Source organism: Delphinus delphis, chromosome 11, assembly GCF_949987515.2.
Source record: "Delphinus delphis chromosome 11, mDelDel1.2, whole genome shotgun sequence".
In the NCBI taxonomy this organism is placed as follows: Eukaryota; Metazoa; Chordata; class Mammalia; order Artiodactyla; family Delphinidae; genus Delphinus; species Delphinus delphis.
Genome location: NC_082693.1, coordinates 1,201,589 through 1,221,876, shown reverse-complemented (window position 1 = coordinate 1,221,876; position 20,288 = coordinate 1,201,589). Strand labels below are relative to the sequence as shown.

General features: G+C 57.8%; 1 protein-coding gene across 4 annotated transcripts in view; it reads right to left on the bottom strand.

The window, feature by feature from the left end:
* Positions 1–2,776: 2,776 nt before the first annotated feature.
* The window catches only part of MICAL3 (microtubule associated monooxygenase, calponin and LIM domain containing 3), a 175,926-nt gene continuing 158,414 nt past the window's right edge, over positions 2,777–20,288 (bottom strand). For all 4 annotated transcript variants that reach the window (XM_060024039.1, XM_060024034.1, XM_060024035.1 and 1 more), the window contains 4 exons: positions 18,882–18,975; positions 5,737–5,836; positions 5,507–5,580; positions 2,777–5,433 (listed from right to left, as the gene is read on the bottom strand). In XM_060024039.1, the coding sequence (XP_059880022.1) occupies positions 5,249–5,433; positions 5,507–5,580; positions 5,737–5,836; positions 18,882–18,975 (453 nt within the window). In that variant the 3' untranslated portion in view covers positions 2,777–5,248. The remainder of the gene's footprint in view (positions 5,434–5,506; positions 5,581–5,736; positions 5,837–18,881; positions 18,976–20,288) is intronic.

Genomic DNA, 20,288 nt, shown 5'->3' with positions numbered 1-20,288 from the left:
CGGAGCAACTAAGCCTGTACATCACAACTACTGAGCCTGCGCTCTAGAGCCCACGAGCCACAACTACTGAGCCTGCGTGCTGCAAGTACTGAGTCTGCCTGCCTAGAGCCCGTGCTCCACAACAAAGAGTAGCCCCCGCTCTGCAACTAGAAAAAGCCGCACGCAGCAACGAAGACCCAACACAGCCAAAAATAGAGAGAGAGAGAGAGAGAGAGAGAGAGAGAGAAAGGAAGAAAAACGGACACAGAGCAGATTCGTGGCTCCCAGAGACAGGGACAGGGAGTGGGTGAAATGGGTGAAGGGGGTCGAAAGGTACAGACTTCCAGTTATAAAATAAATGTGTCCTGGGAATGAAATGTTCAGCATGGTGACTGTAGTTAACACTGCTGCGTCGTGTATGTGGAAGTTGCTGAGAGAATAGACCTTAAAAGTTCTCACTGCAGGAAAAAACTATGTGAGGTGATGGATGTTAAGACCTACTGGCGATTGATCTGTAATGTGTACAAACACCAAGCCATGATGTGGGCAGCCGGGAGCCAGAGGTCTGCGTGTGGGAGGTGGTCCGGGCAGAGGGAGCTGGGCTCTAAAGGGGCAGGAAGGGGAAGAAGGGGGCACAGGGACGTGCCGCCGTCCTCCTCCTGAGCTGCCTGCACCGCGGGGCCTGTGTGGAGCTGGACCAGCCAGGGGCCCTGGAGCCTGCAGGGCTGAGGTCAGGGCTCCGAGGGGACTCCCACAGTCGCTGCTGCTTCGACGGGCACCTGTCCCCTCAAGCTGAGGAGGTGAGGCCTCTGACTTCCCCAAGACAAATCCCTTCGGGATGGGGGCTCTGGGCGGCAGCTAGGCTCACACTCCACCTCCCATAGCACCCCCGCCCCAGCCTTCTCTAGGGGTCAGGGTTCCACGGCCGCAGACGCCACTTCTTCCCTCCTGGCGCCCAGCTGGCTCGGGATTTGTGGGGTCCAGCCTTCCTCCATCCCGGCCACCCCATCCCGTCACCACAGGATGCAGACTGACAGCCAGTTCGCGAGGGCTGACATCTCACATCCCGAGGGCTGTGGGTCCCAGGCGTGCAGTGGGAATCGGGCCGCGGGGCCATGGGCCCTCCCCGCTCTAGACCAAGAGCCAGACCAGCAGAGGCCGGGAGAGCTCTTTCCAGCACCCAGGCCCCTCCAAGCTCCTCCTCTGTGCTCCCCGCCCACCCCACAGAACCCAGTGGGTCGAGGTGCATTCAGAGGGGCCAGTCTAGGAGGCCAGGGAGGCCCAGTAACTTGCTTGGAGGCTGCGGGAGGTTGGCTGACGTGTAGGGAGGGCCACCCCAGCCCTGGAGAAAGGTCTGGTCCTGGGCGGGGGTGGACCAGCTCCCAACCTTCAAGGCGCTTTCCCACCAAGACAGAGCCGAGGCTCTGGACCTCGAAGGACAGGCAGAGAGGTGAGTACCGCCCGGGGCCCCCAGTCCCCACGCCCTCCGCCCCTGGGCCACCCCCTCTCTGGCCCCACGCGCTCCGTCCCGCTGCTCCCTCTGCCCGAGGCAGACGCGGGTGCGGGCCGAGGCGCCTTCCCGGCTCGCGCTGCCCTGGACACGCTGCAGGCGGCGGAAGCGGGTTGTTGAGTGGCTTAGTGACTGGAAACCCCGAGAGGTCCGAGACCCTCAGCCAGCAGGGGCAGCGTGTGTGCACGTGTGCACCCCGGGCACTCTCTCCACGTCTGTCCTGGAATCAGGGGCCTTCTCCACTGCCCCACTGAAGTCCATGCTGCAAGGCCACCTCAGAGAGGGGACATGGGCGTGGGGCTGCCACAAAACGCTCCCCGCCAAGCCCGGCAGCCCCGGCCCCTGGGCACCGCACTGGAGGACTCTGTGCGCTGTGGGCGCTGGCCCACCCGAGGATGCTTCCTCCCTCCCCGCCGAGCCGCACTCGGGGAGTCTTCTGGGCAATGCAACAGCCGGTTCTGTCCTTCCCATTTCCCACTCTGGGACCGTGGGGATCAGGGTTCAGGAGGGGTTTTGGAGCCACGGACATGGGTTCTTGGACGAGTGGTGGCAGCTGTGGGGCAGCCTTCTCTCAGTTGTCTGCCTGAAGCCACCATCACCTCCTACCACGTGGGTGCCTGTGAACCACAGCCAAACCCTGCCTGTCTCCATCTCTGATCAAGGGGCCCCTCTGAGAAACAAAAGGGGGTCAGCACAGATGGTACCAGCCCCACTGCCCCCACCAGGCACAGTCCCTGACCCAGACTTCCTTTGAGGAATCGAGGGCCACGCTGCTTCTGTTTTTCTACCCGATGCGCACGTGGTGCCGGAGGCTCTGGGAATCAGCTGGCCCGGCACTGACCCCGCCCGCTGCCGCCCCAGAGGGAAGCCCTGTGCCTTTGGGATTAGCTCCACGGTGACAGAGGCCAGCCACACGCCCCGCGGCCAGCGCACGAGGAGGGCACTGGGGCCGCAACATCAGGGATCCCAAGACCCTGTGCTCTGAATGTACTTGGGGAGGTGGATACATCTCATCGACTTAGGCCTGCAGGCTGCAGAGCCCACAGCACCGGGCTGCCAGGGCGTCGGGGTCACCCTGACGAGGAGACACTTCACGGAACGCGCATCTCTCCGGGAGGGTCCTGGCGCTGCTTTGGAGGGCGGCCTCGTACACCCTGGGTGTTACACACACTTTCTCAACGGGTGTCAGCAGGTGGCCAGAGCAGGACAACATGGACAAAAATAAAGTCGGCTGAGAAAGCACTAAGGCTGTATTCCTTAAACCCATACACACACTGACAGGTGCCGCCACGTGTGGACACCAACCCACCAAAGAGCGTGGCCTGGCTCATGCCAAGAATACCCTCTGTACTTGTTTTAAAAACTTTTATTGCGCATAAAATGGCCCATTCCCCTTTGTAGATCAGTTGTTACCACCTTTAAACTTTTCTTTAAACTCTCTCCACTTTCTGCCCCACTGAAAAAATTCTGCTCTTTGAAAAGATAGCGGATAGTCTATCACTGCTGGTCAGAGCAGCTGGAGGACAGCTCCCGGGGCAAAGGCCACAAGATGCCATCTGAGCAGGACTGGACCCCCAGGTGGAGCCGCTGGTGGCCTCGGACTGAGGCGAGGTGCGCTGCCGCCCTGGCCCTGCTGGAGCTGAACCTGGCTCTCCCTGCACAGGCCTCGGGCTTGGGCCTGCTCATGCCGTGGCATTTCAGAGAGAGATTTCCTGCTGCCCTGCCTTCAAGGGACTTGACAGGAGCTGAGTGCATTTCCAGAGCTGGGAAACACTGCATGCAGCCCGTCAGCAGGGCACTACAACAACCTGCAAACTAGTGGTTATAAAACGGGAGCTTTCAGAAAAAGTGCTCTACTAGAACCTGAAGTCGCAGCCCTGCGGGAGGGAGTGGGGAGCATTTCCAAGCTTCTCTGCAGCCTCCAGGCCGTCCTCGTTCCTGCAGGCACGGTGTGCTTCCGCAGCGGCGGGTGTCATGTCCCTCCTGGCCACTCTGTAAACTTGTCCTCGTCCTGGGTGGGCAGAAGCTCGAGGGACGGGCCTGGCAGTTGCGGTGCACCGGGGCGGTAGGTAGGAAGGGTAGGCAAAGGCCACACAGGCGATGAATCCTGTCCCAAGCCCAATTTTATTGGAAGGCTGGGATTTGAGGATGGATCTAGAACACCCTCCGCTCCCCCTTCTAAGAAACGAGAATAGAAACGGAGGCTCTACCTCATCAAGCAAGAGGTGAAGGTCAGAGCCGCGAGGGCTGGAGCAGCGCGTGCCCTGGATTCCAGACGGCAGCTTTGGGACAGACTGAAGAAAAAGACAGTTCTTTGCTCCTTTGCAGTGAGAATGACTCTGTTCAAGTTGAGGCACGATGTGGTTCCCCAGGGACGTCCCAAGGTCGGTGTGGACGCCCCCTGTCCTGCCCTGAGGCCTCTCTTCCCTGCACGCAGTCCCGCTCCACCAGGAGTCGGCTGGAGGGCCTCGGGACTGGCCTGGCGCTGCCCTCGCTCCTCTGTGGACGAGCACGGCCCCTGCAGAGTCTAACAGTGGCTCTGCAGGCTGGACACTGCCGGCCTCTGGCTGAGCCACGGCACGAGCTGGCTCCACGGTGCTTCCTGTCCAGTGCCTCCCCACGAAGAGGTGCTGGGCTGGAGCTGGGCCGGAGCTCACGTGTGTGTGTGGGGGACCCCAACTGGAGTCCCCCAGTGTGCCGTCACTGCAGCTCCAGCTGGCTGGATCTGGGCCTCGCTGAGCAGGGTCCCACGCGCTGGTGCAGCCGGCCTAAAACTTTCTTCAATAAACGTGCTGTGGCAGGTGAGATCTCGGCACCAAAACGGAGGAAAAATGGGTTCTGCAGAGCCAGGATTCCAACAGGGAGGCCAAGAGGCATCTGCGCCTCATGGCGTGGCCTCCAGCAGCTCAAACGCGTACTTGACAAGCGAGCGGTGTAGACACGGACGCCCGGGGCCGGGCACAGGAGGACGGGCGCTGCACGCTGGGCCCGCACAGGGGTCTTGCTGACCTGAGGGTTCAGGTCAGCCCCACGATGGAAGAGTAATGAATGGAGTGACAGCGCGGTCAGCTGGGACCCACCTCCACACCCCTACCCAGGTGCCAAGCAATCAGTGTCCTGGTAAAGATATAAAAGTGAAGTTGCTTCTTTTCAAGTATTAAAAAAATAAGTTAATTGACAAAGAGGCCACGCCTCCCAGGCTGTCAGCTTCGTTCGGGGCAAACCCAGGAACGAGGCGAGGCCTCCCGCCCGCCACGAGGAGCCCGTGACAAGGCCGCAGGCCTGTGGCGGGGCCAGAAGAGGGTCTCTGCCCGACCCTGAAGTCAGTATCTTCCAGTGTTGTGAATTAAAAGCAAATGCAGCAGCCTCAGGCCTCAGGCCACAGCCAGGAGAGGCCTGGAGTGTGGCACTGGGCCGCGGGGCGGGCCTCCTCAGCCCTGGATGAAGTCTGCGCTGGCCCCCTGGGCCTGGGGATTGGGGCGGAGCCGCGTCCCTCCGACCAGGCGTCCCCCCAGGATCCGCGTTCCCCGTCTCTGAAGCAGGAGGGCAGGGAGGCCTCTTCGAGGAGGCTGCGCTACTGGACCACCGTCTTCACTGGGGCTCCCACAGCTCGGCGCTTGACTGCTTCTCAGAGCCACGAGGAGGTCTGAGTGCAAACTCCCAGGAGGCAGCAGGCTCACTCCGACCTCGGATCTGGGTGGTCTGGGAGCAGCCAGCCCGGGTCGGACGGTGCACAGACCAGCCAGGGCCGGGCGGCGCTCAGGACCAGTTCAGGCTGAAGCCCTTGGACAGCATGGCGGCCTCCAGGTCCTTGTCCTCCTCCTTCTCCCGGAGCCGCTGCTCCTCCAGCAGGGCCACCAGGGCGTCTCTCTGCTCCACCACCTCCAGCATCTCGTTCAGGATCCTCTTCTCCTCCGACAGCTCCTCCTCTGTCTTCAGGTGATCTGGGCAGAACCAAACACGTGAGTCCCCAGCGCCAGAGGCAGCGGCCCGCACCTGCCTCCCCACCCCTCCTACCTTCCATGGCCATCCGCTCGCGGAGCTCCTGCTGCAGCCGGCTCTGCCGGTCCTCCAGCTCCAGCTCCCGGGCACTGGGGTTTCCGGGGATTTGGGGGGAAAACGAGCCAGTGACTGGTGAGGGGTGGCACAGTTCCGCACCCCCTAAACTGGGAGGGGGCTGCACTCCTGCTGCGATGGGCCCTGCGCCCACGTCCCACCTCGGCTCCCCCAGACCCGAGGCCACTCACAAGATCATGAGCTCCGACTCATAGCGCACCACGGCGTTCTTCTCCTGCACCAGCTTGAACCACTCCTGCATCAGCTTGGGGTCGTCCTTTTTGCCCATGCCTGCCAAGAGAGGGCGTGTCGGGCAGGCCGTGCCGCTGTCCCCAGCCCGGACGCGGCAACAGGGCAAGTGTGCAGAGAGCCCAGCAGGGCGCTACCTGACGCTCCTGGGCCAGGCCCAGTCTGCCTTCGGGCACGAGGACGCCCACCCCCAAGGGTCCCCAGCCTGCACCTTCCTCTGTCCCTCCGGCCGGCCTCACGCCCCAGCCACTGGAGGCAGCTCGCCTGGACCTCTCCTGCTCGGCCGCTTGCTTTCTCTTGGCATGTTTTCGGTGCTCTGCCCTCCTTTTTTCTCTTTTTCATTCATCTAGCACGTATTTGGTACTTGCTAGGTACTAGGTCTGCTCTGAGGCCAGTCTAACGAAGAGGCAAATGGAGATTAAAAGGGTACTCGGCCCTCCTTTCTGGGGACACTCACTACGGCACCTCCACAGGGTCACTGCCCCGAGGCCTCCTCGTTTCCGATACCCTGACCAGGGAGATGCCTCTCAACCTGTCAGGTGCCTCTCAACTTGCGGCTTCCTGACAGATGCTGCCGCGACCCCTGCATGGCAGACGCAGTACGTCCCTGGGAGGTGTGGGGACTCTCACCAGGGCAGGGAGACCGCAGGCTCCCCCCAACCCCCTGCTCTGATCCAAGCCCAGCAGCAGCTTCTGGGGCTGGTGCCACCCACACTCGGCTGCCTGCACCCTACTCAGCTGACACCCGTCTCCACCAGGAGCCGCCTGACCCCCTCGGGCTCAGCCGCAGCAGGAGGGAAGGAGACCTTTCCAAGGAGCCACACCCCCCGGAGGGGACACAAGGAAGCCCACGGCCGTAGTGGGTCCTGTCCAGACGCAGAAGCCAGACTGCGGTGGCTCTTCGCTGTTTGCAGATTACAAGCCACTCGACAGTCTCAGGAAACTTGGGGACTCTCTTCCTGGAAAACTGCACGTGAACACATCCAATATCTCTGCCAAGGACTCCAGGTGTTCATGGGCCCCACGAGTCCACCCACGGCTGGGCTAAGAGGCCGGGACGGGGAGGTCTCTCCAAGTGCCTCTGCTTTACGGGTCACTGATCAGAAGTCCTCTCCCAGTAAAACCAAGCCCAGGAACACACGGGGTGGCTCTCAGGGACCCCGACCTCCCACCACACGCAAGGGCAGGGGCCGCGTCTGCACTGCGCTGTCCTGGGTCCTGGGTCCTGGCCCAGCACGCGGAGTGCGTGCTGGGCACCGGGGCCAGAGCACTCCCGACCGCCCGGTAGCCCCCATCCAGCTCCGCACATTCCTTCCTGAGCGGCTCTGCACAGGGCACCCGCGGGGCGTATGGGGAGCACGGGGCCCGGGGCAGGTAAGCTCTCTGGGCGCCAGGATGCCTCCTGAAGCGCTCGAGCCAGCTCCAGAGGGACGGCCGAGGTGGACGCAGCTGGTGGTGGTCAGCGGTGAGCGAGCGCCGGGGAGAGCAGAGGAAGGTTAGCGGGTTAGCCGTGGTCACACTCCCCGGCCCCACCCGCATGCCTTGTCAACGACAATCACCACCACAAGGGACTGCAAACCAGACAAACTTAAAACACACACACTCAGCAAGACACAGGGCAGAGAAGTCTGCTTTTAGTGGTTTGGAAGGAACTGGGGCATCTGTGCAGAACAGCCTTTGTAAGGACAGTATTCCTCGACGTCACCAGCACAAATCACTGCCACACGGGGCAGGGCTCCTCACCCGCGTCCCGGTCCCTCTATCTGCGGGACTGGAGGCTGAAAGGCCCGACCACGAGTGGTGGCCTGGAACCGTGGATGCTGCAGCCTGAGGCCCCCAGACCTGGACCTGCTCCCTGCCTGCACCCGCCCCCCAGCCCCCTGAGACAGTCGAAGGGATACTGTACCTTGTAAGGGACTGCCACATACTCAGGGGGTTTGTAACAGGGCTACCAGGTACCAGAAGAAGAAGGAGAAAGAGCTGGGTTTCGGGTCCCTGTTTGACTAGTGTTGCTACGGCCCCCCGAGAGGCGGTGGGGAGAAGGTTGGGGTTTACTTTACCTTCCTGGACACAGCAAGGGCAGAAGGAGAGAGGTCTACGTCGTGGAGTCCCGCCACTGGGCTCAACTTCAAAAAGGGCCAAACAAGGAGGACGAGGCGAGACGGACAGAGAGGAGGGGGAGGTGGAAGTGGAGGGGGAGGGAGAGGAGAAGTGAGAACAAGCAGAGGACAGAAAGCAAACGAAGTGAGAAAGGAACAACAGGAGGAAAAGAAAAAATACAAGAAATGGAAAAGCAGAAGCGAGGGAAACACGTCTACAAATGAATTCAGTCCTGTATCCAGCACAGAGACTGAGCGGGAACAGCCCCGGGCCTGGGGAGGGCGGGCTCCCTCCTCCTGTGGTCCTGCCGGGAGGGCGGGAGAGCTGGGGATGACAATCTGGGGGCCTTTTGGGTTTGGGGATCCCTCCGTGAAAACATCCAAAGTGCCAGCAGGCCTGCCCGCTGCCGTGGAACAGCCAGGCCTGAGTGAGAGTTCTCAGATGTTACCACGTGGGTGAATCTAAGGGCTGGGAGGCTCTCTGGGCACTGAACCCATAGAGGAGCTCCCTGCCATGGAGGCAGCGCCCAGTCTTTGATGGGCCTCCAGGGCCGACACCTGTGATGCTCTGATTCTGAGCCAGGGCTCGTTGGTCCAGCGCGTCCTCACGGAGGCGGTCCCCACTGCCCAAATCTCTGTCCCCGCACAGCCAGGGAGAGCCGATCGCCCCTATTCCTCTGCCCCTTCCTTCTCCGCAGAGGGTCGACGCCACAGCTGGGGACGCTGTCACACTGCGGACTGCACGACAGGACACGCCAAAAACTCACAGAAACAAAGCTGGGAAGTCGTGCAGAGGACATCTCTAGACTCGGGGCCTGGGGCTCTCAGGAGCAGGGACCGTCAGCAAGGGACCATCACAGAACCACAGGGCACACGCAGGAGCCATGGCCCCACGTGGTAGGCAGGGCCTGGACCATTAGAAACAAGCCTGTTTAGGTGAACACAAGGGCCAAGCAGCCACGTGTTGGTTGAGAGGCCCTTTACTTTGCAACGGGGTGAGTGCAACTGCCATGTTTTCTCTCTTTTAAGCTCTTCTCTGTGTTCTCCACAGGGCTTTGTGCATGAATCTGATATTGGGTGAAAATTCACGACTAAGGCCAGAGGCTGTGTGTGTGGTGGGTGTGCAGAGGCTGTGTGTGTGTGGTAGGTGTGCAGAGGCTGTGTGGGGTGGGAGTGCAGAGGCTGTGTGTGTGTGTGTGTGTGCAGAGGCTGTGTGTGGTGGGTGTGCAGAGGCTGTGTATGTGTGGTGGGTGTGCAGAGGCTGTGGGTGTGCAGAGGCTGTGTGAGGTGGGTGTGCAGAGGCTGTGTGTGTGCAGAGGCTGTGTGTGAGGTGGGTGTGCAGAGGCTGTGTGTGTGGTAGGTGTGCAGAGGCTGTGTGGGGGGTGGGTGTGCAAAGGCTGTGTGTGTGGGGGGTGTGCAGAGGTTGTGTGTGTGGTGGGTGTGCAGAGGCTGTGTGTGTGGTGGGTGTGGACTCTGTATGTGTGTGCAGAGGCTGTGTGTGTGCAGAGGCTGTGTGTGTGGTAGGTGTGCAGAGGCTGTGGGGGGGGTGGGTGTGCAGAGGCTGTGGGGGGGTGGGTGTGCAGAGGCTGTGTGTGTGGTGGGTTTTCAGAGGCTGTGTGTGTGGTGGGTGTGCAGAGGCTGTGTGTGTGGTGGGTGTGCAGATGCTGTGTGAGGTGGGTGTGCAGTGGATGTGGGGGGGTGGGTGTGCAGAGGCTGTGTGTGGTGGGTTTTCAGAGGCTGTGTGTGTGGTGGGTGTGCAGAGGCTGTGTGTGTTTGTGCGTGTGTGGTACGTGTGCAGCAATCACGTCCAGAGTTCCGAGTGGCATGACCAGCTGGTCACTGGGGCAGGCGCGAGCCCTCCTTTCTTACAAACACCCCCAACTTATAACTCATCTACATCCAACCTTCTCTGTCTAAAGGCTGGTGCTCAGGACACCTGGATATGCCCACAAACTACAGGGTCCCCACCTCTGACGCTTCCTGGGATAGATGTTAAATGCAAACAGGCTGCAGTGAAAGTGGAACAGCATCCCTGCCTGTTAGCAAGGGACAGGGACATGACACACAGCCACACGCATCCGAAACAAGGAGGCACGTGCCGGCAGCATAGGTAAGAATGTGCTTCCCCTTCTAGACATCACAAAACGCAGCATTCAGCCCCTTTTATGCAGACCACATTCTCAGACGCCCTTCCAGCACAGAATACGGCATGAGATCGCAGAACAGGACTCAGGACAGAAATTAGGCGAACAGCACCCTCGTGACAACAGGCAGAGCACATGTGAAATGGTCAGAGGCCATGAAGGGCAGGTTGTGACTCTCTTCCTTAGCCTTCCTGCACGCTCTGCTATTTCCATAATGTATACTTTATAATCAGAAAAAACACCCAATAAATACTGTTTTATAAAGAAGGAACTGAAGGAAAAAAACAGCCAAACAAGGGGAGTTCCACCCCAGACCTGAACCTGAAACGAGCGTGCAAGGGAGACACAGAGACGCTGGTTTGGAGCTAGTCTCTTGCCTCATTTGGAGACATGAGAGACACAGGTTTGGTTCACCAGCTGTAAGGGCAGAGAGGTCGTCACACTCATGGCAAATAGAAGTCGTTGACATTAGTTACTGTATAACATCGGGGAGATGGGTTCCTGTCCATGTGCATCACTCACTCTGACCCCAGCTGCCACCCAGAGTACCCAGAGCCCGCGTGCCAGGTGCGGCCTTGCAGGGTGGCCGTCAGCACCCACCCTCCCCAACTTCGGGTCAAGCAACACGTGTCACTGAACTTGAAAAGCTGCAGATTATCATCGTGCAGCCAGGCACATCTCATGGATTCCAGAGGGATGCGTGACGTGAGCGTGGCAGTGCGTCAGAATTCAAACCACGGGCACCTGTGTGGCCTCCTCTGGCCCCTGCACTGGCCCCGGGGGCTGCCCAGCCAGACAGGCACGGCAGCTCTGCCGTCAAAGGAGGGACCGGAGGCTCAGAGGGTCTGAGGTGTGCAGCCCGACTAAGACCCACCCTCACTCTCCCGTTCCCAGCACAGAGGGCCCTTCCTAGAGGACCGACATAGGCTCCAGGCAAACCCAACAAAAGGACACAGCTTGGAGGACAGGGGTCACACACAGAGCCCACTCGGGTGCCAGACCTGGAAGGGCCACCAAGCCGCCTGCGCCCCACCTAACGGAGAGGCCCAGAGAAGGCGAGTGGCTGGGCTGGGGACACGGTGAAGCGGGCCTGAAGCCAGGTTTCATCTCCCTAAGTCGGGTGCTCTCCAGCGACAGCCTTGCTTCTCTGGTGGCCCGGGGCCGGTCCAGGACCCTGCAGGCTGTGGAACAGTGGGCAGCCACGACCAGTCCTGCGGGAACCTCCCTCCACTTGTTCTTTCTATATATTTCCATCTCCCCTGCTTCCTCATAAAGGCTTTGCCTGCAGCACTGCATCCTCCCTCCCACCCAATCACCCCACTACAGGGAACGTCAGGGTAGCTGGAGACAGAGTGGCTGGTTTGCAAGCCGTAGGGCGGCATGCAGCATCTGACAGGGTGGAAGGCTCTGCCCGGCAGGCCCGGCAGACAGACAGACAGCTGGGGAGATACCTTGTTAGAAAAACTCAGTATGGAAAAAACCTCTAGACTGGGGGAAAACAAAGGGAAAAAAAATGCATGTGAAAACTGAGCTCCAACACACACACACACACACACACACACACACACACACACACACACACGTGTACACACACAGGCTGGGACACGCACACACACAGGAATGCTGGGGAATCTCAAGGATTTAAAGTTCCTAAAGCAAAACCAGAGCCACGCTAATGCTCAAACCGAACAGACCAGCCAAAAATCTGCCAGCATCAACTAAGGGGGGCAAACAGCACAGGCAGGCTCGGAAGGGGGAGTGGGCAGGTGGGACGTGCTTCCCTGCCTTCCCACCACAACTCACAGCAACAATGAAAGCCCCTCCCCAGTCCCTTACACTACGTTTCTAAACCACTCATGTTCTTTCAATTTCCCCTTGAGACATACAAATCACGAGGTGAGGTCTTGGAAAACTAGAAATCAAGTGTATGTATTTCAATTAATTTTTTTTTTTGGTCACACCATGCTGCATGGGGGATCTTAGCTCCCCGACCAGGGATCAAACCCACGCCTCCTGCACTGGAAGCACAGAGTCTTAAACAATGGACCGCCAGGGAAGTCCCCAGGTGTATATATTTCTAATTTAAAGTTCTCCAGAAGAGATGTTTTTATCTGAAGTTGTCCAGTTGCCTACCTTGGTCTAGTGCAGCAAGACTGGTGGCTGGGCAGGGAGGACGCTGCCTCTGTCCTTTAATGGGTCCTTTGAAATCACAAGATTCAGCTTTGTGAAAAGGGATCTTTATACTCTGTGGCTCAGAAAGAGGCTTTTAACAGCTTTGGTGACTTTAACGGTTAGCTGAGAGCCACCGTAAGACCCCACGGAAGCACGTCTGTGTGGTGGGCAGAGGCCGGGCGGGGATCTGGAGGCTGGCCTCCTCTTACCCACGCAGGAAGGAAGGTTGGTGCTGGGTTTCCCTGTGGCTCTTTGGGGATACAACAGTAGAGAAGCAATCAGATTCTACACTTCGGGCTCCAAATTTCAAAAGGGTAAAATTTCCCCAAATAACGAGATTACCAAGCATTCTAAGAAGGAAACAGCATCAGGAACTGAAAAGGGGGCTGATTCTGGCATCTGTTCTCCTCCCAGACCCTATGGGAGGGCAGCAGCCTCTGCGTGCTGAGCAGAGCCCACCGAGGCTGGACTTTACACAGAAATCACAGAGAACTGACAGAGCAGGAAGTGAATCAGGCAGCAGGGGTCATTAGGTGTTTAATGCAGGCGTTCACAATTCAGAGATACACTGAGTTCCTTTTTCTATTTATTTCATTTTCCCCTGGAATTTGTGGGAATTCTAAACCCAGAAGGCTAGAAGCTGAAGTCCAGGGACACAGAAATGGAAACAGCAACATCTTATCACTCAAGCCAACAGGAGCAAAGAAAACAAAACTAGCCACACGAGGTAATCAGTGTGGCAACAGTACTCGAGCTGGGAGGGAAGGGCGAACGTAATTTTAAAGAAACGGGTTCGATACTTCTTCCCAGTAGATTCTGGATTAAACAAAAAAATACTTGTCACATTCGTTTGGAATCGACATAAACGTTGCCCAGGGGTGTCGGGAAGCGGCGGGAAGGGAGCCCAGGACGTTAGTCAGGGGTGGGGTCTGTTAGTCGGGGTGTAAGCATCAGCCCTTCTACAGCAGCAACGGCCACGAGGTGGCAGCACCTGACACCAGAAGCTCGGGGCCCCGGAGGGCCATGCAGACGGGTGAACCCGTGGACATGGGGTGAGAAAGCAGAGCAGAGGCCAGTGACAGCCCACCCCCAAGGAGGCCGGGAGGCTGGGAGCCTCCTCACTGGTGGAGCCTCTCTAAGACCAGAGCTCTGTCTTGAGTCGCAATCAGAATCATGCTTTGGTTTTTAAATGAATGGGCCAAGAAGTGACTCTCAAAAGGATGGGATTACAGTAAAATATGAGAGACAGTGACCTTTGTCCCCTCGTCTGTCTCAAGAGCACTTTCAGGCATGGAGCCTGCACAGGGAGATGAAGAGGTGACACCGCCTGACCCAGGACTCCGGACTCCAAGAAGGCACTGGGCCCCAGGAGCCTCGGCTCCTGATACGAGGGCAGCCTTCCAGGCGGAAAGGTGCCCAAGGTCTAGAGGTGAGACTCAGGCCTTGGCTGTTTCTCTGATCCGACACAAATGGTGAGCTTTGTATGCAAGACGGCAAACACACTAAGTTTCTTTGAGATGGAGGTTCCACTTTAGAAGGCATGGGAACGGCCTGGAAGGTTTGTTAAAACAGGTAACCAGGCCTCACCTCCAGGGTTCCTGACTCAGAAGGTCTGGGGTGGGGCCTGAGAACCTGCACTTCTAACAGGCCCCCAAGGGGTGGTGCCAATGCTGCCACTCCAGGGACCATACACGAGGACCACTGCCTGGGACTTCTCCTGTCTGTTGAAAAGAGCTGCAAAGTAGGTCCCTGGACAGGGCAAGAAGGGGGGTACATTCTCAGAGGCATCGGTCAACACAGCCTCAAGTCTGGTGAATCTGGGCAGAAATCACCGTGACACCACTCCCAGGCACCTGGACCTCTCAGGGGGTGCCTGAGCACGCCCTGATGGAGACAGTGGAGGCCGAGCTCTCTGTGTGTTTGGTTCCCCAGTGTGGTTGGCAGTGAGCTCTCCGGGGGGAGTGGGAGGGATGTGCTTCGAGGGGAGGTCATGGTAGAGTGTGTGTGTATGCGTGCGTGTTGAGTGTGTCGTGTGTGTTCCTACCGTCAAACAACCCAACGATATTAGTGGGACCAGAGTGAAGATTTGAGGTTGACAGGCTGGGGTAGGTGAACTTTTATTTATAAAACATTAAAATAACCCCGGGCAGCAAAAGCTATCTCAGGTTTCCCCCTGGAGCACATACGGGCAGGGGGAGGTCGGGCATTGCTCCCTTGGAGCTGGAAAAGGGCCTGTGCTTTTGCCACCTGCTGGTTAGCGGGATGACTTCTTGCTGTTTGTGAGCAGGTGCGGGGGAGGGGGCATCAGCAGGGTTAGTTCAGCAACAGGGCTGCATACATACCACCCAGACGCAAGTCGATGAGGTCAGTGTAATAAGACTCTCCCCAATAGTCTACAACAAGGAATCGGTGAAGAGAGTTACTGCATCAGATAACCCTCTGGTCCCCCCAAGCCTCGAGCAATGAACGGCGTGAAGCATAAGAAACACCCAGAGACGTAGCAGGAGGGGGACAGGTGGCAGCTGGAAAGCATGTGTCCCCCCGGGTGCCCCCCCGCCCCCCCACGTGCACACTGTAGCCACAGACCTCTGGGTGCGAGGGGCGGTCACAGAAAACCACAGGTGACTGCACTGACAGAAAGCGATCGGCCAGGACAGAAGCCTTGGCTTGGTTGGGAATCCTGCTGGGACTCAACCTCATCTCAGATTTTAAAAAACTCAAGGGCAGATCAAAGGCTACGAACCTCCTTAATTTCTAAATATGAGAAGCCCCAGGCTGAGGGGCTGAAGGCGAAACGTGAACACCCTAAAAAAGCTGTGTCAGGAACCAGCCCTCAGCTTGCCCTGTCCACACCGACCCCACCAGAAGCAGAAGCACTTCTGCTGGACGGTCTGAGATAAAGGAGGCCCTGTTTCTTCTGCGTTCAGGCCCCCAAGGTCTCCAGCCCCCCTAAGAGCAGGCAACGGGCGGCAACGTATTCTTGTTCATCATACCCCAGGACCCCGACACAGGCGCTGTGAGCGAGGGCGGCCCCCAGGACCGTAACGCACGCAGAGTAGAGTCGGCTGCGGTTCGCTACCTTTTCCTCCACAACCCACAGTCTGACAGCTGGTCCTGGCAGCCTCTGGTTCCACACGAGGGCTCCTCCTTCCAAAACACACACACCGGAAAGCAGACTGAGGCTGATCCAGTGGGTTCCAGAGACAAAGAGGGCTTCCCAGCTGCCCCAGACCAGAAACCTCACGAGTCTCCGTCTTATCCAAGGCTCTGAAGCTAAACTTGCTGTGCGGATATACGTGAGACTCAGAACTACGCGAGCCTTCTCTGGAAGGCAGCTAGGCCACCAGTCTGACCCCTCAGAGAGCCCATCGGGTGAGACCGAATGGCCAGTTCAGGGAAGGAGCTGACCAGCACTACTCAGCCCGAGTGGCCTCCTCAAAGGCTCGGCTGCGAGCAAGCAGACGAGCAGGAGGCATGGGACACAGAAGCCCAAGAGAAGGCACAGCTGAGCCTCAAAGACGACCTCTGCCAGGTGGGAGCAGAGACCCAGGGGCTTCTGCCAAGAGGGAGCCTAGGAAGTGATGTGCTTAAAAGAAGAAAAGCGAAGTACTGGGTTCCTGTGTCGAGTGTTTCCAAATGCATTGTGGGAATCTCCCAACGGAGGTACCACAGCCCGTCTTTGAAACAGGAGACGTGTATTTGGACAGAAGTTCTGGGAAGCTTAGCAGACTCTTGACCACAATTGTGGTTTCAACCTGCTCTCTGGAAGCTTCCGGCTCTTCAAGTGCTGTTCTGGGGTCTCCCAAATACCCGATTCACAACTACTTTTAACTCATAAAAAAACTTAAACATGGCTTCCCTGGTGGTGCAGTGGTTAAGAATCCTCCTGCCAATGCAGGGGACACAGGTTCCATCCCTGGCCCGGGAAGATCCCACATGTCGCGGAGCAACTAAGCCCGTGCGCCACAACTACTGAGCCTGTGATCTAGAGCCCATGAGCCACAAGTATTGAAGCCTGCGTGCCTAGAGCCCGTGCTCCGCAAGAGAGACCACAGCAATGAGAAGCCCGCGCACTGCAACGAAGGGTAGCCCCGCTCGCCGCAACTACAGAAAGCCTGCGCGCAGCAACAAAGACCCAACACAGCCAAAAGTAAAAAATAAAAAAAAAAAAAAAAAAAAAAACTTAAACAGGACACACCATGTTCGAATCTTTGATCCGCCAATGTGTAACCCACTGAAGCCCATCAACATGTTAATCTGTGCTGCAGGTAAACTTGCTTCTGTGAGGCCCCAGGACCAGGCTTCTTCTGCCCTCTGTGTGCGAGTGTCTGCCCTGCCTGTGACGCATGGGAAAATGACACTTCATTCATCAACTTCAATCCTGGCCTGCTAGCAGGGTCTCACTCTCGGAGTGTCCTGCCAGGGTGGTCCTCCAGGTGCAGGGTGGTCCTCCAGGTGCAGAGTGATCCTCCAGGTGCCAAGGTGGTCCTCCAGGTGCCAAGGTGATCCTCCAGGTGCCAAGGTGGTCCTCCAGGTGCAGGGAGGTCCTCCAGGTGCCAGGGTGATCCTCCAGGTACCAGGGTGGTCCTCCAGGTGCCACAACACATAGCACATCTGGTTCTGGGTTCACTGTATGTTTGGGAGTATTTATCTGATCTCTTCTTCATAAAGAATCTGAACTGCAGTTGGATCTGTAGTGATTCCACTGAGAGAGCAACTCCGACTTTAAGCTGCAGACACCCAGACCGTTCTCACTGTGCATGTCCTGAGATTCCCATGGCTGTATACGACCTGCCCCCACCTCTGCGCATCAGGTGCCCACCCTACGTCCAGGGCTGGACTGGACATGGAGGGTATTAACCCTGCAGCTCTCCACAACCTGCATTTTCAAATTGTGTTTATTAACATTTAAGAGTAATTTTTTTTTTGAGTTAAACTTGAACTCATAATTTGTCTTGTAAAAAAGCGTTCTGCTGCTTTTTAAAAAAGTTTGAAAACCACTGACTTAGACGAAATTCTGGTTGTATGTGTTTACAAAAAGGTAATTATGTAAACAACTAGTAAGCGGAATTTCAGCAAAATCCCAGGTCAATCTTCAGTGGTCCCTTTTCTCTGGCCCCTTGGCAGGCAGCAGACTGAGGAATGCAGCCTGCTGTGGAAATGCCGAGGGGCCACCATGGACAAACCGCAGGGCAGCTGACAGACATCTGAATGCCAGGCGGAACCATCAGCGCTGGGTGTGCATCTGAACCTCAGAGCCCTGTGGGGCACAGGGGCACTTACGCAAACTGTGGCCCCTCTCCACCTCGGCAGGAGGAATCTGAGGGTCCAGGTTCCTCCTGGCATCTTCTGCAAGCAGAGAGAGCAGAGAGGGCAGGGCCCGCGGGTCCCCGTTCCCACTGCTTGCAGGGCTGCTCCATCCAGGTGGTCACGTTTGACAGAGGAGGCCGGGTCAGGGCACGCAGGGCAGGGGCCCTGCCGGGTGAACCTGAGTCCCCGCTCCCGGGCACAGGGGCTGGCTCGCCTCCGGAGTCAAGTTCTCACATTTCATCTGGTGGCACAGTGAGTCCAGCATCAGGCACAAGACATCACAGCCTCATCTTCCTGCCTCGTGTCCTGTCTTCACCTGAAGGTCACCCTGAGTCCACTGCTAGCTGCATTCCGTGGCCGTGAAGGGTCAGGACGGGAGACACCTCCTCTGTGCCTGACCCCAGTCCTCCAGAACCCCACGAACGCATCCCGACACCAGCCGCTCACTCGGAGGCCAACCACTGGTCAGTCTTCCAGCAAGATCAGAGGCAGCGACAGGCCGCATTCGTGGCTGCCTCCTCCTGATTCGCCTTCAGTTTACCCTCAGCCCAAAGCCCAGAGGACCCGCCCCCCTTCCCAAGGAAAGCCACGTCACCACCTGTCCTCATCCCTGGTCCCACGACTCTAGTGCTGACCCTGGAGGCCCGTGCTCTCTACAAAGGGATGGAAGCTCCAGATTCGGGGACTTGGGAAGGCAGGGAGGAATCGCTTGTGCCTGGGTTGGGGCTACAGCTGGGGCTGATCCAGTGGTTTCAAGGTCCTGAACCAAGAGGGCCTCCTGGGCCCTCGGCACCTCTTTGCTCTCCAAGCCCCACTGTGCTGGGCCCACCCACAGGCTCTGGGGACAGTGGTGTGACTGCACTGCCCCCATGGCTCTGCCCCAGGAAGGGCAGTTACCAGCACATGGCCCTCACAGCCACTTCCCAGGGTCTGCTCTGCTTGGGCTCTGCCCTGAGTGCCCAGCCTCCAGGACAGAGCCTGGTCCACCCGGGGCACCAGCTCCACCCGTCGGGGCGGGGGGCGGGGGTGGCCTGCACGAGCAGTTCTGTGATGGTTCCTTGTGCACAGCCTGCCCCGTTCCAGTCACTGTCTTCTCAAGGAAAAGATGGGGAGGAGGGAGGAGAGAGGAGGCCCAGGGCGTCAGCAGCAGACGGTGGGCCGAGGGGACGGCCAGCCCTGAGATGCATGGGCCTTTCTCCTCCTTTGCTTAACAGAAGCCCCGGCTCTCAGTGACGAGGGGACCAGAGAGAGAATCCTGCTGGAGACTAGCTGACTCCCAGGGGCAGGACAGGAACTAGCCTCCCGCGGGGCTGGGTGGGCATTCCTCAGGGATCCCCTGTCCACCAGGAACCCAGCCGGTACCTGCTTCCCCACGCAGCGCCTTCTCCACGGCGACGCCCCTCTCCTCCAGCTGGCGCTGCTTCTCCTCCACCTGCTCCAGCTGCCGCTGGATGATCTGCGGGCGACACGACAGCGTGAAGGAGGGAGAAGGGCGAAGCGGGCGGGTGCCCAGAGCGCGGCACGAGCACAGGAGGGTGCAAACACCCCAGCGGGGCTCTTGAGAGTCTCAAACAGATCCTGCTTCGACAAGATTAAAACTGCCCAGCGCAGACTTGCGCTTGCTGGGGTCAGGGGTTGGGGTGAGGGACCGGGAGTTTGGGGTTAGTGGCTGTAAACTATTAGACGTAGGATGGATGAACACCAAGGTCCTGGTGTACAGCACAGAGAATCACAGCCAATCTCCTGGGATAAGCCATCATGGAAAAGAGTATAAAAGGAATGCATACACGTAGATAACTGAATCACTTCGCTGTACAGCAGAGATTAGCACAACATCGTAAACCAACTCTACCTCAATGAGAAAACATGGCTCCACTCTGCACGGAGTGAGGCTTCTCGGGGATGATTGACACCCGGGACGACCTCCCACCCCGAAGCAGCGGCAGGGACATATCTTCACACAGAAAATGAAATAAAATCCAGGGATCCGGTCATGCAGGGAACGCAGATCCAGAGTAACGTCCGGGGAAAGGACGAGAAAGCTGGTTTTGGAAAACCAGAGGAATCTCTTCGCTGGGAATGGATTTGCTGTTCATGTTTCTTGCTGCTGTAGAGCTTTTGATTATTGTCCGAATCTTTATGAACACAGCTATATACATACGATTTCATTAAAAAACCACATTGTATTTAGGTATCATTTAATACTTTGCATTAAAAAATTATTTTTTGTTAAAAAAAAAAATCTGGGGGCTTTCCTGGTGGCGCAGTGGTTGAGAGTCCACCTGCCGATGCGGGGGACACGGGTTCGTGCCCCGGTCCGGGAAGATCCCACATGCTGTGGAGCGGCTGGGCCCGTGAGCCATGGCCACTGAGCCTGTGTGTCGGAAGCCTGTGCTCCGCAACGGGAGAGGCCACAACAGTGAGAGGCCCGCGTACCGCAAAAAAAAAAAAAAAAAAAAAAAGAGGGAGAAGAGAATAGTGGCTTTTTAAAAGTGGTTCGTTTTGTTCCTTCATATCTTGACCGCTTTAATGCCGGGAATAAGATATGGCATGGTCCTTGTCCTTGGGAACTCACAGATCTGGAGACGGTCATATAAACTGGTTCCTGGAGTACAATTGAACCTTACAGGCACTGTGATAGACGTCACTGTGGGACGTGGTACAGTAAGCAATCTACCTTTCTGATAGCAGTCATTCTTTTTTTTCCTTTCCTGCTTTGGACTGGGCTTGTCTTTTTACAATAAGTATGGGACTGAAGTAGATGTGGGA